The sequence below is a fragment of the Pseudonaja textilis genome, chromosome 11, assembly GCF_049901715.1.
Source record: "Pseudonaja textilis isolate UNSWEBS1 chromosome 11, rPseTex1.2, whole genome shotgun sequence".
NCBI lineage: Eukaryota > Metazoa > Chordata > Lepidosauria > Squamata > Elapidae > Pseudonaja > Pseudonaja textilis.
The window spans coordinates 15906135-15923816 of NC_142000.1; the positions used below are offsets into that span (position 1 = coordinate 15906135).

General features: G+C 44.4%; 1 protein-coding gene across 2 annotated transcripts in view; it reads right to left on the reverse strand.

Annotated features, from left to right (window-relative positions):
• Positions 1-838: 838 nt before the first annotated feature.
• Positions 839-17682, reverse strand: part of ITFG1 (integrin alpha FG-GAP repeat containing 1) — an 84425-nt gene continuing 67581 nt past the window's right edge. The window contains exons 15-18 of one of the 2 annotated variants that reach the window (XM_087940667.1): positions 16894-17018; positions 16163-16245; positions 8544-8575; positions 839-2037 (exon numbers count right to left, since the gene is read on the reverse strand). In XM_087940667.1, the coding sequence (XP_087796793.1) occupies positions 2027-2037; positions 8544-8575; positions 16163-16245; positions 16894-17018 (251 nt within the window). In that variant the 3' untranslated portion in view covers positions 839-2026. Of the gene's footprint in view, positions 2038-8543; positions 8662-16162; positions 16246-16893; positions 17019-17682 lie in introns of both variants that reach the window. The other variant, XM_026713997.2, reaches the window with a different exon arrangement.

Genomic DNA, 17682 nt, shown 5'->3' on the forward strand with positions numbered 1-17682 from the left:
TTTTAAAACAGGCAAGATGTTTTAAAGTTTTCCTTTTGCATAAATTATTGAGGAATTTATTGGGAGTCTGAGCAAAAGAAATGAGAAGGGGGACCGGAATGAGGAAAAAGGGAAAAAAAAAAAAGAAGGATCTTCACACAGTAGATGGTGCCAGCTAATCTAAAGCAGTATAAAGGCACTGAAGAGGTGGAAGAAGTAAATCGAATTACAACCATTCGTTTATTGAACGTTTAAAGTTTTGACAGCACTGAAAAAAGTGATGTATGACCAATTTTCACATGTATAACTGTTGTTGGTGCATCCGTCCTATGGTCATATGATCAAAATTAGGGAGCCTGGCAACTGGCATGTACTTTTGAGGGTTGCACTGTCCTTGGGGGTCAGGTGACCTCAGGGGTGGGATTCAAAAATTCCAGCACCCATTTCGCTGCCTGGTTGCTGAGTGGGCGTGGCCATGGTGGGCGTGGTCTACCAGAACTTCCGGGAGGGCCGTTTTTCACCTTCCTAGGGGTCCGGAGGCTTCCGCCATGCCTCTAAGGAGGGTGAAAATGGCCACCCCTGGGCTCTGGAGGCCCTCTGGAAACCGAAAACAGGCTCGTTTCCGGACTTCCAGAAGGCCCGTTTTGTTCCACTGATTAATTGTTCTGACTGTCAGGAAATTCCTCCTTAGTTCTAGGTTGCTTCTTTCTTTGTTCAGTTTCCACCCGTTGCTTCTTTTTCTTGCCTTCGGGTGCTTTGGAGAATAGCTGGACCCCTTTCCTCTTTGTGGCAGCCCCTCAAATATGAAACGAAGCCGTGCTCAAGTTTACCATTTGCAAATTAAACGAGTGTGTACGAGTTAACGTAATGGACATTGTTTATTGGGAATACAGGCCAAGAATGTTAAAACCATAAACCAAATGTAGGGAAGAAAGTGACAGAGGCTTTACATAAAAGTCTGCTTCCAATGGTTTGCTTAATCAAATAGCTGCAGCCTAATTCTTATTCGAAAAACGCTGGGATTCTCTTCACGCATAGACCTTTGCGCATGGTTTGGTATGCAACAAGAAGATTACGGTGAAATCATAATATAGACTAGTGCAGCCCTTCATCCTAACAGACTGTGGACAGGCACAATTCTTCCTTGGAGGAACGTGCTCTGATCCTTTCCCAAAGAACATTTTTTATTTTTACATACTGGCTGTTTTCATGATTAAAATTTAGGATAATTGCATGATAACTACAAGTAAAGGGGTATATCCTGCAGATGACTTTAGGTTGGCATAATTTCAAAAGGTAGACTGCATTATGTTGATTTGTTTCTGATCTGCGATCGGCCTTTACTCCAATATTATTAGGGTGCTTTAATCTTCTGACATTAAGCTTTTGTTTGCACTTGATTGGATACAAAAATTAAGACAAACAATCCAAAAAATTTCAAGTAAAATCAGAACAATCTGACAGTTTGTTGGAGGATTAAATTATAAACATGGAAGTCATATTTTGCAGAGATAAATGACAATCAGACTTATTCAAGGGGCACTAGGGTTGGGGTTTTTGTTTGTTTGCTCATTGAAACGTCAATTCACAGACCCTTACAGAAACTCAATTGTCCTTACAGATTAACAGAGTTGGAAGGGACCTTGTAGGTCATCTAGTCCAACCCCCCCTCCTGCCCAAGCATTTACGTAGAACTGTGTTTTCAGGAAAGTCAGTTATAAGGAAAGAAAGTGAGAAAAATGGAATGCATACAAGTAGGATCTACAGGGAAAGAGGAATTTGTTAAATAAAAGATCATGGAGAATATATACAATCCATCCTCTGAAATGGGCTTGAGGCTTATCGCTTTACAAATAAATTAAAAAGGGAAGAAAACCCAACAACAACATTTCAACATTTACAAATACCACACAGCACAATGCTTCCTTCAGTCTGTATATGATTCGGTAGGTTAGTTTGGATCGAATGTTATTTCCTTCATCGAGATATAAAGGTTGATCACATGGCATCAAAATGGAACCGGTGGGCTTCTTGCCTTTTCTCGCGATCATCTGCTTTCTGGAACAACGGCAAGAATAAAACGATTATTTTAGGGAGAGATAAACATGCTTTTGGGTGGCTGCACCTAATGGCTGAGGATCAGAACTGTAAAAATCACACACAAAAAAACCCATTACCTGAAAAGATACTGCTGGAATGCTTGCTAAAAATCTTGATGGATAGTAGTTTATTAGGCATCAGTCTGAAGAAGCTAGCCAAAAAGGGGTCACTATAAATCTAACCTCTTTGGCGCAAGGCCACTGCTGGTCCATAAAACTTTTTTTCTTTTAGGACAATAAAATAAAAAGGAACATGCGCAGGACAGGACATGCATGCTGAGTCTTGAGGGGTAAGTAGGGAGCTTTAAAAGTTCCTGTTCCAGTTTTGTTTTAAATAGGGTACCTCTCTTGTCCTATTCACAATGCCCACTTTTGACTTAATTGTATGTGTTGGAAGGATTATACTAATGGGGCAATGCTATCAATCTCATTAAAAACCCTGGGAAAATATGAAGTTCCCAAAAGATGAGTTCACTTTTTTTTTAATAAACATAAACCTATTTCAGATTTTTTTAAAACAAATATGTATTTATTTTTATCCTGTCTTTATTATTTTTATAGATAACTCAAAGTGGTGAACAAACTTAGTTCTCTGCCCTCCTGTTTTCCCCACAGTAACAACCTTATAAGGTGATTTGGGCTGAGAAAGAATAATTGGCCCAAAGTCACCCAGCCAGTTTTCATGCCTAAGGCGGGACTAGAACTCACCGCCTCCTGGTGATTGGCCCAAAGTCACCCAGCCAGCTTTCATGCCTAAGGCGGGACTAGAACTCACCGCCTCCTGGTGATTGGCCCAAAGTCACCCAGCCAGTTTTCATGCCTAAGGCGGGACTAGAACTCACCGCCTCCTGGTGATTGGCCCAAAGTCACCCAGCCAGTTTTCATGCCTAAGGTGGGACTAGAACTCTCTTGTCTCCTGCTGATTGGCCCAAAGTCTCCCAGCCAGCTTTCGTGCCTAAGGCAAGACTAGAACCCCCTTGTCTCCTGCCAGCTTTTATGTCTAAGGCAGAACTAGAACTCACGGTCTCCTGCTTTCTAGCCTATTGCCTTCACCATCGGCCCAAACTGGCTCTCTTCCATTAAGCGCAACTTTATTATCAATTGTGCTAATGTCCTCCTTGTTGGTTTTTGCACCCGGTTAGTAGCCACGAAACAGGATCCCGGAACAGATAGACCTTGAATCTGACTGAGAGTGGCTCTCTGCCTTGTATTCATTATTACCAAGTAGTAGTCTAAACAGGCAGGGGTATAATGGTTACATCTGAAGGCGGTATGCGAGACATGCCTCATTACCATCTCACCCTTAATCTGACAAGCTGTTCTTGCTGCCTGTGGATGAACCCGGACTTGAGGTTGACGGGGCCGCTTTGGATTTTTACTGTCAGCCCTTTTATCCTTCAGGGGAAAGTGTGGCGTTCAGGTGTTAATCACATGCCGACGTCTTGGCAAGAACGCGCTCCTGCCACAAAGGCTCTGACAGGTCTCAGTCTATAAAAACACCCCATGACACGTTCCCTTCCACCCGTCCATTATCTCGGGGGGGTGAAGAAATTCACGCCGCATAATGGGCCGCCTGCTTGCCTGCCCCGTTCCTCTTTTCCATTCTTAATTCTGAACCCGTTGTATTTTCCGTCTCACGGATGACATTTTCAAAAGGTTATCTGGGAACTTTTCATTAAGGCAGGGACCTAAACCAGCAGGCACACTGCCCGCCTTTGCGCAGCGTGCCAGGTCCGGATTCGTTTGACGGAATCGCCTTTCGGTGCATCTGGTCCTGCTTGGAGGCAACCAACCACGGCTTGTTTATTGAGTTGAGCCATCGGCAAGCGAAAAGCAAATGATCTTTTTTTTCTTGAGATTGGGGCTTATTTTGTGAGAGAAATTATATTGTCCAAAAAAAGAAAGAAAGAAAAAAAACCCCAGAAGTTTGTTTATTTATTTATTTTTGCTTTGGGGTTCCATACAGCAGCTTCTTGTTGGGATAATGGAATAGAAGGCTAAAGTGACTCGCAAGCGAAGTCACTCATTATGTGACTGCTGTGGTCACTAAGCGAACATCGAGGGTCTCGAGTGAACCAATTGTTCATCACTATGGCCCAGTTTTGCCGAAAATGGGAAGTATATGCCGGGTTAGGGGCAAAGACGTCACAAAACATGGCCAGGTGATCTGCAAAGCACTATAAAAGTGGCTGGTTGCCAAATGTCCAAATTGCAATTATGCGACTGACTTGGGGGAAGGGTCAGAACTTCGAAGCTGGATCATTTATACCCCCAGGGAGTCCATCTGACCTTGCTAACATTGCCCAGAGGATCATGGGTTGCCCTCTCCCCTCTTTGGAAGAGCTTTATAGCTCCCACTGCCTCAAGAAAGTTCAAAACATTCTCAAAGATCCATCTCATCCTGGGCACCGCTTTTTTTTGTTTTTGGAACTATGATCATCTGGCAGACGGTACAGAATAACAAAAACAAGGACAAATAGGCTGAAAAACAGCTTCTAGCCCAGGGCAGTAGCTCCGTTGAAGTCTACTGTATAGTGCAATGTTAATGTAACATCAGGGGTTCTCAATTCAATCGCATAGAAATGTGAATTGATGTGTTTTTGTGTTTATTTTCATAGTCATAATGTACACTGAACATAGTATTTAATTTTGATGTACAAAGTGAAATGACAATAAACTAAACTAAACTAAACAACCAGGCGTAAGTTTAGGACTCCTGTATTGGGGAAGTGCATTGGGGAAGAGGTGAGAAATCTATGCCTTGGTGAGCCTCAGTGATGCAGTGAATAGAGTGCAGAACTGCAGGCTATGTCTGCTGACTGCAGTTTGGCAGTTCGAATCCCACCAGGCTCAAGGTTGACTCAACCACCCATCCTTCCAAGGTGGGTAAAATGAGGACCCAGATTGTTTGGGGGCAAGAGGCTGACTCTGCAAATCACTTAGAGAGGGCTGTAAAGCACTGATGGGGTGGTATATAAGTCTAAGTGCTATCGCTAAGTGCTATTGGTGAAGACTTCAAACTAGGAGAGCTAGCAAGAGAGGGGGGGCGGGTTAGGAACATTTCTTCCTGGGGCGCCTCAATATCTAGGAGTTAGGATTTATGTGCCCTTTGCGTTTCGGTAATCATGCAGGCTCCTAAGTGCTTTCCTGGGGTGCCACACATGGCCTTGAGAGAAAAGCCTTGGTGTGGCTAAGGAACTGTAAAAGAAAGCGCAGAAGGGGAGGAATCGACCAAAAATCGGTAACGTAAGCCACCGTTGATTTACTTCTCTGCAGGAAATGCTTCTGGCGCGTCGAAGGAACCGCACCACAGCGATTCCCATTTAGCCTTAATGGCGAAGCACACAGATGCTTCCTCTGCGGTGTCCCATCTCTTGTACCACGGAGGAGGGAAGGGGGAAAAAAAAAAAGGCCCATCCTCAACTATACTTAATTTGAACAATTTCGGTAGGGAACAACTTTGCTGTCGAAACCCGGGCTTGGAAGATGCTAAACAAAGCCACCTATAAGCTGGTTGTCTTTCCAGGAGAATCCACGCTATCCCAGTTTCTGTACCGTTCTTCAAAATAAGGGACTTTCTTCGGCGCTAAAATTAGAGCGCCCTTCACTCTCTTGTTTTTCTGTTTCTTTAGCAAGCCTAGCAGCCAACTGATGTATTATGATGTTTGGTTTAGAACTCAGGGGCGGAAGAGCAAAAGAACAATTGCGCTGACATCGTTTGGCCTAGCGTGTCGGGTGTTGTCTCAAGGACTCAATTGCATTATTGGCTTTTTGTACGCCCTTCCTGTTCCGGTGGTGCTAACGTTGCACAACGATCCGTGGTTCTAGCTCAGTTAATTGGCAAGCAAAACCTTTGGAAATGCTTAACTAGGTTACTTTATGTCATTAAAGGACAACAACAAACGGCCGTAAGCCTCAAAAAACAACAACAACAACCCACTGTGATAATTTCTACAGGTATGATTATGGCTTGCCCAGCCGGCAACACTTAACTATCTACCTCCACTGTTGAACGGTTAGCTACGAATAGAAAGCCCTACGAGAAATGGGGACAGGCTCTTGTTCTTTTGTGGCATTGAAAAGGAGGCTATTTAAGTTACTTCTGGGAATTGAGGTGTTTCAACAGAGTAAAATAGCAGTTTTTGCTCATGATTGGTAAAATCTGTTTGGAAGCTTGTCAATAAGGAAGCCAGCAAGGCTGCTTAATTCAGAGGGAAGAAACTGCAGCTTAGCTGAAGCAGGAGAGAAAAAAAAGCTCATTTAAAGTTCTTTCATTGCCCGAGCCACGTTGTCCTGGGAGCTTTTCAAGGCAAGACCTCTGCCCCCTCCCCCCCCTCCAACGGGCAGAGGTCATTTAAATGTTTCCAGCTCAACAAACTTCTAAAAGGCCATTTCAATGCGGCCCTTTAACCTCCCTGGGACCTTGGAGAGCATATTGGGAGAGCAGAAGAGGCTTGTTCTTTCTAATCTTGGCAACGGTCACCATTCCAACACATTTCCCCCCAATTAATGGAAGAAAAGGAGGAAGGAGGATAGAGAGAAGGAAGGGAGAGAGAAAAGAAGAAAGGGAGGAAACAAGCATGGGAGGGAGGGAGGAAGATAGAAGGGAGGGAAGGTAGAGAAAAGAAAGAAAGGAAGGAAAAAAAGAAAGGAGGGAGGGAGAGAGGAAGGAAGGAAGGATAGAGAGAAGGAGGAAAGGATAGAGAGAAGGAGGGAGGGAGGGAGGGAGGGAGGGAGGGAGGGAGGGAGGAAGGAAGGAAGGAAGGAAGGAAGGAAGGAAGGAAGGAAGGGAATTATGGAAGAAAATGCTGTGGCTTAAAGAAACTCCAAAACACCTGGTGTAAAAAAATGAGGATTTAAGGAGAGAAGGAGTGTCTTGACTTCCTGAGGCTTAATATCTACTTCAAAATACTTGGAATTTTCAAAAATAAATATCAAGTTAGTTTTTCCACATAGGGGTTTTTTAAGGGGTAAACCTCAACTGATGGCGCCAATGTCCTCCCTTAAATTCCCATTAAGAAGCGGAAAATATTGGCTCTGTGTACAGCAATCATTTGACTGCTAAAGGTTGATAACCATGTGGATTTATTAAGGTTTAGCCTTCTGCAATGAGTAGGATCTACAGTATTTACTGTGTTTTGACTGCCTTGGCTTACAATTTTTGCACAGAGGGGCACAACCTAAGCCTTTGGGTCATTCCCAGCCTCGGTCACTTCTAACCAATGTTACAGAAAAGTGACAGAAAGAGGAAAATGATTTAACACATGACTGGAGAATAAACCCATGAACTATTTAAATAACAGATACACGAAAAGGAAAGGGAAAGAAATGTAACTTCAATCTTGCGGCAGCGATCCAGTAAGTTTTGGAAGGCATCCATTATAAGCAGGTCAGGTAAAGGATGAGTGCATCCCATTAGCCTGGAAAACGTTGTGCAGCCCTCGCTTGGTATGTTGCATGGAGTCCGGCTGAGCAAATTGTGGCTTTGTGCAACGGGAAAGCCCCTCTATAATTTAAAGAATAGCTTTTAAATGTAAGTTTAATTTAAAATTGAAAGAGACATAGTGGCACAGTGGTTTAGAATGCAGAATTGCAGGCTGACTCTGCCCACTGCCAGCAGTTCAATCCTGACCAGTTCAAGGTTGACTCAGCCTTCCATCCTTCCCAGGCGGGTAAAACGAGGACCCATATTTTTGGGGGGGGGGGGGGGGGGAGGCAATATGTTGACATTGTAAACCATCCAGAGAGTGCTGTAAAGCAGGGGTCACCAACCTTTTGGATCTCAGGGACCACTAAACATTCTTTATTTGGGATCGCAGGAAACCATCTCCAGCTCTGAGTTCTCAGGGGGAGAGAGAGAGAGAGAGAGACTTTTGGCTTCATGCAAGGAAAACAGCAGAAGCAGCAGAAGTCTTTCTTTCTCTCTCCCAAACTCCACCAGAATGGTGCAGCCTCTTGGAGCAGGATGCCTTGCAGGGTCCCAAAGACTCATTTCTGGCGGAGTTTGGGGGAAGAGAAAGACTTTTGCTGCTTTCCTTGCGTTCAGCCAAAAGCAGAAGAAAGAGGAAAGAAGCAGCCCAGTGGCCAGGCGAGGCACATGGGGCGATTGAGGCAAGTTCCCTCCCTCCCACCTCGCCTCACTACCTCGTGTTGTTCGCAATGCAAGCGACGCAAGCCTTGTGTTTCCACGGGCCCTGTGGGCGGCACAGCCTTGTGTTCCTGCGCAGCCCGGATTAATTGCTTTGGGGGCGACATTTCTCTGCGGACCACCAAAATTTTCTCGCGGACCACCAATGGTCCCCGGTCCACTGGTTGGTGACCACTGCTGTAAAGCACCATGGGGCGATATAGAAGTCTAAGTGCTACTGCTCTTCTTTCTACTTTCAACTCTCAGTATGATACAGAGCTCTTTCTAAAAGTGGTCTCGGCTCAGCGAGTCAGGTACAAGAATATTGACAAGCTTACCTTCTCTTGCCAGTGCAGTATGCCGATGATGGCTAAAATGAAGACACAAACTCCAATTAAGGCAATTGCTGTTAGCAGTACAATGTTACTCGGGGTCAGGTACAGCTTAGCGCTCCAGCTGGGAGGGGGAAAAAAAACAAGAAGAATCCAAGATAAATCAGTGATCCCAGGGACAGCCATGAAGAGAAACTCTTCCAAAGGGGATTGGGAAAGCCAAGAAAGAAACAGATGTTTGATCCCAAGCGTCCCGGATGTGGAGTTTGAGAGAGTACAAAGGCATGAGTAACAACTTCTCTTTGTTCCCTGGCATGGAGACATCTGTCGTGTCAGAGTAAGGTTTTAACCTGTATTTTGAAGCTGTTGAGTCACTGCCAGGTTGATGTGTGCAAACAAGAACAAAGAGAGAAAATGAAGAAAACTGGGTGGCAGGAAATAAGCCAATTTTCTAAGAATGACTAATAATAATAACTGGTGGGACCACACAATAGACACAGTTACAGTAAGCAAAGACAAGAATAGAACAGAATAGAATAGAATAGAAATAGAAATAGAATAGGAATAGAATAGGAATAGGAGAGAATGGAATGGAATAGAATAGGAATAGGAGAGAATGGGATGGGATGGGATGGAATAGAAAAGAATAAAATAGAATTCTTTATTGGCCGAGTATGACCGGACGCACAAAGAATTTGTCTCCAGTGCATAAGCTCTCATTGTACATAAAAGCTATAAGTGATAAATCATGATCACAGTCATCATAAAAATACATTCATCATAAATCATAAGATGCAAAACTTAGTGATAGCGATAGGATACTAAATAAGCAACATAAATCACACTAAGGAAACTAAATAAAACAATATAAATCGTACAGATACAAGCAACGTTTGTTATAAGTAGAAAAGGATATAGGTAATAGGAAAGATGAGAATAATAATAATAATACAATCTTACTAAGTAGTTTGAACAGTGTTGTAGGAATTAGTGGTTTAGCAGAGTGATGGCATTCGGGGAAAAAACTGTACTTGTGTCTAGTTGGAAAATCTCTGAGACTCTGGAATTCAAATGCTCGCCACAGAACAGGCCAGATTTAACAACTGTTGATAAGAAAGATCAAAAAACAAACAAACGCAAAAGAGTCTGGCTAATGGATGTCGTAGTACTTGGAGGCAGTGTAACAGAAGAAAAAGGACTGGGGAAAAAAAAAAAAAATAAAGACCTGCAAAGAGAATGAGTGTGGTAGAGGGGAAGAAAAGAAAAAAAAAAAAGGAAAGATAGTTCTAATCGTGATAGGCGCCTTGGGTGCAATTCCCAAACATCTGGAGCACCATTGGAGCACCACTGGCGTTGACAATCGCCATCCATCAACTCAAAAGGCAGCTTGATTTGGAACAGCTTCCATCCTGCAAGGATACCTCCCAAAATCCCGTCAAACAACAACATCTGGCTATCCCTGGTCCTTGGGAAGAACTTGAGAGGAGGATAAACATGCCACATTCAGTCTCTAAACACCTGGCTAATCGTGCCACGAACCATAATCATCAGAATATTTATATTCTAAATGTCTAAACGATGATGGGAAGGGATGCGTATTTGGGAAATTAGCGGGTTTTATGATCCGAAGGGATTATAACGAGGAGCAGGCAATTTTAGAGCATTTCTCTCTCTCTCTTTTGGAGGCTTTTTCTTCCTAGACTTCGTAATGTTCCTTTCAGAGGTTCAGGGGGCAAGTTTCGGTTGTTAGGTACCGAAGCAAAGAAAGTCAACTCTCCCCTTCAGCCTCGCCGGAGTCAACTTTTCGATAACGCCAATACAGGTAAGTCCTTGACCTGCGACCACAATGGAGCCCCAACATTTCTGTGGCTAAGCGGGACAGTTGTTCAGTGAATTTGACGACCGCCCTTGCCACCGTTGTTAAATGAATCGCTGGAATTGTTCAGTGGGTAAGATGGTTGTTGAGACGATCTGGCTTACCCTGTTGACTTCGCTTGTCAGAAGGTCACAAAAGGGGGTCATGTGACCTTGGATACTGCGACCGTCATCAGTATGAACCAGTTGCTGGCCAAATTTTGTTCCTGTGACCGGGGAGGGGGGTGCAAGGGCCGTAAAGTGTGAAAAAGGGTCGTATGTCGCTTTTTTCAGTGCTGTTGTTAACTTCAAACGATCCCTAAATGAACTGTTGTTAAGCCGAGGACTAAGGTATGTCCTGATTGGTATCACTGAGATGCCTAAGGAGTGGAAGAACTTTCTCTCTCAATTCAGGCTGAAACAGTGAACTAACTTTAGAGTCCTACCTATAATTACATAAGGAGGAGGAAGAGGAGGAACAAGAAGAAGGAGGGAGGAGGAGAAGGAGGAAGAGGAGGCCTTGTATGATCCTTGCTGGTCTCTGAGCCCGACTGTTTTCTTGCAGACATTTCATTACCCAACATCATTATCAGTGTTAGAAGTAAATGGGGTGAGGAAGAAGAGGGAGGTGGAGGACAGAGGAGGAGGAGGGAGGAAGAGGAAGAAGGAGGAAAGAGGAGGAAGGAGGAGGAAAGAGGAGGAAAGAGGAGGAGGGAGGAGAAGGAAAGAGGAGGAGGAAGGAGGAGGGAGAAGGAAAGAGGAGGAAGGAGGAGGAAAGAGGAGGAGGAGGGAGGGAGGAGGAGAAGGAAAGAGGAGGAGGAAGAAGGAGGAGGGAGAAGGAAAGAGGAGGAAGGAGGAGGAGGAAAGAGGAGGAGGAGGAAGGAGGAGGAGGAGGAAAGAGGAGGAGGAGGACAAGGAGGAAAGAGGCAGCAGGAGGAGGATGGAGGAAGAGGAGGAGGAGAAAGTGATGGCGTCCCTGTACTTAATTGCTTGGCAAATGGCTGCACAGATTATTGGAAGTTCATAAGCAGTATGTCAATATTCAGCAGCAAAGGGGCATTTAGTCACTCGTGTATCATCGTGCGCTTTTCTCAGGACAAAAGCCGTTTGATATCGATTCCACTTAATGCGCTTCAGCAAAATGAAACCTCCCAACGCCCAATTCACGGAGAGAGAGAGAGAGAGAGAGAGAGAGCGCGATTCCAGCTCGCCCATAGAGAGGCAAGGACCCCGCTCTTCAGGGAGGCCCATTTGAAAGGAGGTGCTCCGATCGCTTCTCCAATTCTCTCCAGTTTTAAGCTCCTCTTCTCCTTCTCCTTCTTTCTTCTTCTTCTTCTTCTTCTTCTCTTCCTCCTCCTTCTTCAAAAAGTAAATAAATAAATAAGGAGATGCTGCCTGCTGAATTAAAATAAATGACGTGCTTCTAACCTTCCTGAGCTTCCCTGAACCTCCAGGGGATTCATTTGTTTTATTAAATTAACTGACAGCAAGTCCTTGACTTATGACCTAACTGAGGCTGGAGCCTGCTGGCTGAAATGAATTCTCAGAGCCAAAGTCCAGAGGCCTTAAAGTTGAGTAACGTTAGGTTGTGCAGCCTGCATGAGCAACTTCGGGAAAGCCGAAACTGGTCACTTTTACAAGTCACTTCCAAAACAGGACCAATGGAGGATCATGCTTATCGTAGAAATGTACCAGAAGTCCTCGGCATATGACCATAATTGAACCTGACATTTCTGCTATTAAGCGAGACATGGGTTGGGTGAGTTTTGCTCCCCGTTTTATGACTTTTCTTGCCACCGTTGTTAAGTGAATCGCTGCAATTCATCAGTTAGCTAGCTACCCAGTTGTTAAGCGAATCTGGCTTCCCCATGGACTTTGCTTGTCAGAAGGTCGCAAAAGTGGGGACGCAGCAGCGGTCATGTCATTCCCCTGTCGGAGTCTGAATCCAAGGAGGAAGATGAACAGCTGACAGGGAGCGAGAGTGTGGCTCTGTTGACTGTGGAGGAAACTGTGGAAGGGCAAAGTCTGGCTGGGCAGAGCAGGGGAGAGGGAGAACAAGGGGGAGGGAGTTCAGAGGAAGGCCCAGGCCCACCCCCTCTTCATCCTAAGGCACGCAGGGAGGGACGGAGAAGGGAGCAACGTGGATTGCATGGCTTACGGGGGAGGAAAGGGCCCTGATTCCCTTCATTAGCCACAGCTGGGAATGAATGTTTATAAGAAAGGCAGACTGCGTGCGGCAGACTGTTGGGAGCAAACATGGCTTTATCTTGTATTATCGTGACTTATCTATGTTCCTGGCATCTTCCCAACCATGTGAATTTTGCCATTCTCTTCAAGTCTGAAATTCTTGCTCCTGCCCTGCCAAACTAATTACCTCAGTTTGGCTTGTTTGGACTTTGTGTTGACCACATTTTGGACTTGATTCTGGGAGAGTTTTTCTCCAGGTAACCTGGACATTAGGGGAAAAGTTGGAGACAATAAAGGGATTCTTATTGCTTATCTGACTGTGTTGCCTTTGTGCCATGCCCCGGGTCATCACAGGTCGTAAGTATGAACCAATTACCAATTTTGATCCCATGATCATGGTTGTAACTATGAAAAAATTTTCAGTGCCATCGTAACTCTGAATGGTCACTAAATGAACTGTTGTAAGTCAAGGACTAGCCGCAAAAAAACCACACCCTGCCTTTCCTGAATGACTTCTCTATTTCTAGACATATTACTTATCTAGGCAGCCTTCAGTTTTTCTCAACCAATTGCTCTATGATTACATTATAAAGTTCCAAAGATGAATAAAACCATGGTCTTTTTTAAAATTTTTATTAACAAGAATGGTTTTGTTTTAAGGTTATAATCAAGATTTATCAACTGTTGAGGTCAGCCTCTATGATCAATAAATCTTAAACAGAGCACAAAATGAAATCAATGTGGTCTTTTTATAACATACATAAATCTGGAATGGCAGCTCTTCGGTAACCGCCAGGAATAAAATAACAGAGTAATGATTAAAATTCATTTGGAGGAAGAAGCCTGAATACTTATTGTTCATTTAAAAGAAGGAGGGTATCACAACTGGAGGCATTGCTTTGTTGAACTGAGATCCGATTACAAGAGTCGCATGATGCTTTATCATGTCTTGAGTCATCAGAGCTTAATTTAGATTTCCTGAGTTATCCGAATTCCTTGGGATATTTTTTTACACCTTATTTTCATTGTTCAAACCCTTGAATGCCTTTTGTTACTTTTACACGAACATATCAATTTTCCTCCCTGAGTATATAGTTCTAAAAAGGCATGTATAATATGTGTGGCAGGATATTTTGCAATATGAAAAGTTGCACTGGCTCCATTGGATCTGTCAGGCAGGAACAACCAGATGTACGCTGGCATTGAGTTCGGTCTAGCTACTTTATTGGTCTCTGCCTATAATACAGGAATCTTCCCAAGTGGCAGCTTTTGACTAGGAAAGATCAGATAAGACTCAGAGGCACTCAGGGAGGGTCAGACCTTGTTCTCTTGGTGTTTATGTAACAATTCCAGATTAATGCTATCCAGCACACAGCATATAATGCCATGTGGGATGTTGACACGATGGTTGAGTAGGGTCCAGAGGATTGTCCTCTTCGTGACTTGTTTTCCTTCTGGGAGGCGGCTTCGTGGTATCTGAAGCAGAACATCTAGATTCACTCACAGTTTTGTTCCATACAGCAGTGGCCCCCAACCTTTTTTGTCCCACGGCTCGGTACCGGCATCACAAAATGATCCACGGACCGGTACCGGCATCAGCACGCACGACCAAGGCAAGGTGAGCCGAGCGACCGGCCAGCCAGCTGTTCCCCGCTTCTCCCCGCCACCTTCAACTCCTCCTTTGTACCTTTGTCGATGGGCTTTTCGGGCTTTCTTAATCTCCTCCTGAGTAACGTGAGACTCCGCCGCCATTGGGACGGCTCTTCGTTCGAAGCCGCCACCCCCCCTTTGATGAAACTAAGGCGCGAGGATTCCTTCAGCACCCAAACGCTGCTTTCCAACTGACGACCGACAAGCTCACCCGGAAGCACTTTCTCAAGTGCCGTCGAAACAAGATGGCGGCGCCCACTTCTTTGCGGCCCGGTAAAAAATGATCCATGGACCGGTCCTGGTCCAGGGCCCGTTGGTTGGGGACCACTGCCATACAGCATCAACCTTGTGAACGCTCAAGCTTCCTCATCTTGCTATGTATTCAAAATGGACAGTAATTGAGAGCAGCAATCCAAGTGTAGGGCTTTACAAACCCGCACGGGATCTAAAGAACTTAATGTGCTAGTTTAGAGGCCTGGGGTAGGCGGGTGGGAAGGCCATTTGCAAGTTTATAAAGGAGCGGAAAAAGGTTTTCATGTGCAAATGGACTGAGATGGGCTACAAAAGCTTGAAAACTTGAGGGGAAAAAAGAAAGATGTAAAGAGCTAAGAAATAGTTAAGATTTTTTAAAAAATAAGTGTTGCCAACACAGAAATAAATGGGAGCATAGAAACAGAACCCAGAGATAGAAATGTTTAGCTTAAATAAGAATAGGAACAGTTGTGAAGTCATAAGGAAGACAGCAGAATGAGAGAGATAGGAAAATAAATGCAAGCGCAGAATCAGCGTGAAGTTTAGAGAAAAGGAACAGCAGCTGAAGTTTATGCAATAGAATAGTTTTGGGGTTGAAAAAAGCCACAGGCAAGCTTTTGTGTTCGGTACCGTATTAAGAAAAAAGGTCACAAAAGGTTTTGGGAGTGTGACACTGTACAGTATCCAGGGGCTGAGAATAAAAGATGCTCATGTAAAAAAAGAGAAAGGATATCTGGATTCAGAGAGAAATCCGACAGGTTGTTGTGGTCCACCGGCGGCTTGCGGAACTGGCAGCGGAGTTGGACAGTGGGGAGGAACACGGGCCAGTCCTTGAGTCTGGGGAGGACTCAGCTGAGGGATCTGCATCTAACACAGAGATGAGGCCAGGGCCATCTGGGAGTTATGTGCTGATTCCGGAGCCTCCAGAGTCTGACATCAGCGAGGCAGAGGAACAAGGGGAGCCTGTTCCCAGTGTGCGTGTGCGCAGAGCTGCCAGAAGGCAAGAACAGTTAAGACAAAAGAGGTAACTCAGGAGTAAGGCTTGGAGGTGATTGGCCCCTCCCATAAGACATAAAGGAGGGGCAAAGAGACAGGAGCCTTTGCAAGAAGCAACTTTGTTCGTTCTGGTCGGTTTAAACTCTGAAGCTCCGTGTTGACTTTGTGCTCCGTTTGGCCCTGTACAGCTAATTGGCAATTTAGTTGTTGGCAGCATTCAAGGGAGATAAAGGTGGGTGCTTATCAGCCTTATCTCGAAAGACTGTGTCAGACTTCTGTTGGACTATTCATAAACTGTTTGGGACTCAGTACGGGCTGTGAATGCATATAATTCACAGCCGTTGAAATAAAAACAAGGTTTGGGGGGAACAGCGTGTGATTGTTACTGTCTCAGGAAGCCTTGGTCAGAACACAGGGAGACGAAAAGCGTGATGACCCGGGGCAAGGCATGGAGGCAAACACAGCCAGCTGATAATTCAAACTCCCCTTTATTGCTCCAACTTTCCCCTCAATGCTCGTCCAGCAAAGTAAATATTTTGATTTTCGATTTTTTTTTTCCACTGATGCAAAGAATTCTGTACGAGGAGGAAATGATTTAGGTCTTCCTGGAAGATATTCTTTGAACAAACCGCTCATTCTAATTCGCCTGGCAAAGATTGAATGGGACTGAAATGAACAGAGCTTACCTCCGAGGAAGGTGATGAGGGAACGGGATGACAATAAGCTGGGAATTTGGGATGATGGCTGTCCATTCTTGTTTTCTGGTAGCCTGGAAGGCGGAAGAAAAGGTTCCCCGGGGAACACCTGGTTAGCGCACCTTACCAAATAAAGTCACGCTGCAGAATCCAAACGTCCTCATTTTGTTTACATTTAAATAAATGCATCTAAAAAGCCATTTCACGAACATTTTAATTCAACATACATTTAATTAATTAAATAAAATGCTACGGTTCACTGAAAACCGCCTAGATTTTAAAAGCAGTTCCCACTCTGTGTGTTTTTCCTTGAATGACCTCCAAGGATTTTTACAGACTGTGGACAATGCCAACCTTGTTGGTAAACTCCAAAATATTCTGGGGGGCCGGGGGAAGGATTTTTTTTAAAAAAAACCTGGTAGCTTTCACACAAGCAAGATGGATGGGCCCAGATACAGCGATGGTGGCTACACCGTTGGAACACCTGAAGGACCAGAATGGAGAAAATCGATCTATGAGATTGCTAAGACTGGATACCTGCTTGGAGGCATCTAATCAACGACCACACAAACCCAAAGTTTGCAGCACTGGAGACTGAAATTCACACCAAAATTTGCTTATTATTCTACGGTTGGATTCCGAGGCATGACCCGGAAACACAACCCGCAGATTTACCTTAAATATGAAGATCATTCCATGCAGAGCGGCGGGTTTTAACATACCTTTTCCCCCGCGGGACGAGGGATGCCGACGTATAAATGATCGAGAAAATTAGCGCTCCGACCCAAACCTAAAACGGTGTATGGAAGCTGCAAGGCGAAATGTGCAGACTGACTCAGCTGTCCAGCTAGAATGCAATTAAAAAAAAATATGGCACGATAAATATGTTGCTTAAGGCCTACCAAAGGAATGCAATTTTGCTACCAGAGTTGATTGCCTGCCACTAAAAATTGAAGTCTACATCTAAAAGAATCACACAGTGACATTCAGCATTTACGCAAGCGGGGTAAAAGCTCAACGCTCTGCGTGTTATTTTGTCATAAATATATATATTTAACAACGAGCCTGCTTAAAGCCAGAATGGGAGAGTAGCGTTGCTTTCCGCTTGCGCAACGTGGACGGAGGCTCTGTGTCCTTTCCTGTTTAATGCCATTCAGAGCGCCTGTCAATACGGGGAAATTGGAAACGAAGCCATTTATTTTTGAGCAGAAACATTTCTGAAACATTTTTTGCTGTTCAACAATAGACTTGATTATATGAATCACGGAACTGGATTTGCTGATGGGCTTCTTTCAAGCAGGCAGGGCGAAGGAGAAACAGTAAAAAAGACCGACGAGGCTAAAACAAAAAACTTAACAAAAAACCCCAACAACAACAAACACCGAAGTCACGATGGAGATGAGTAAGTCACCTTGAACCATTCATTTCATCTTGTTACAGTTATGAGCATGACATTCTTCTGGGTCTTCTGTGCTCCAATGCATGCACATAAATTAAATTAAGCAATCCAA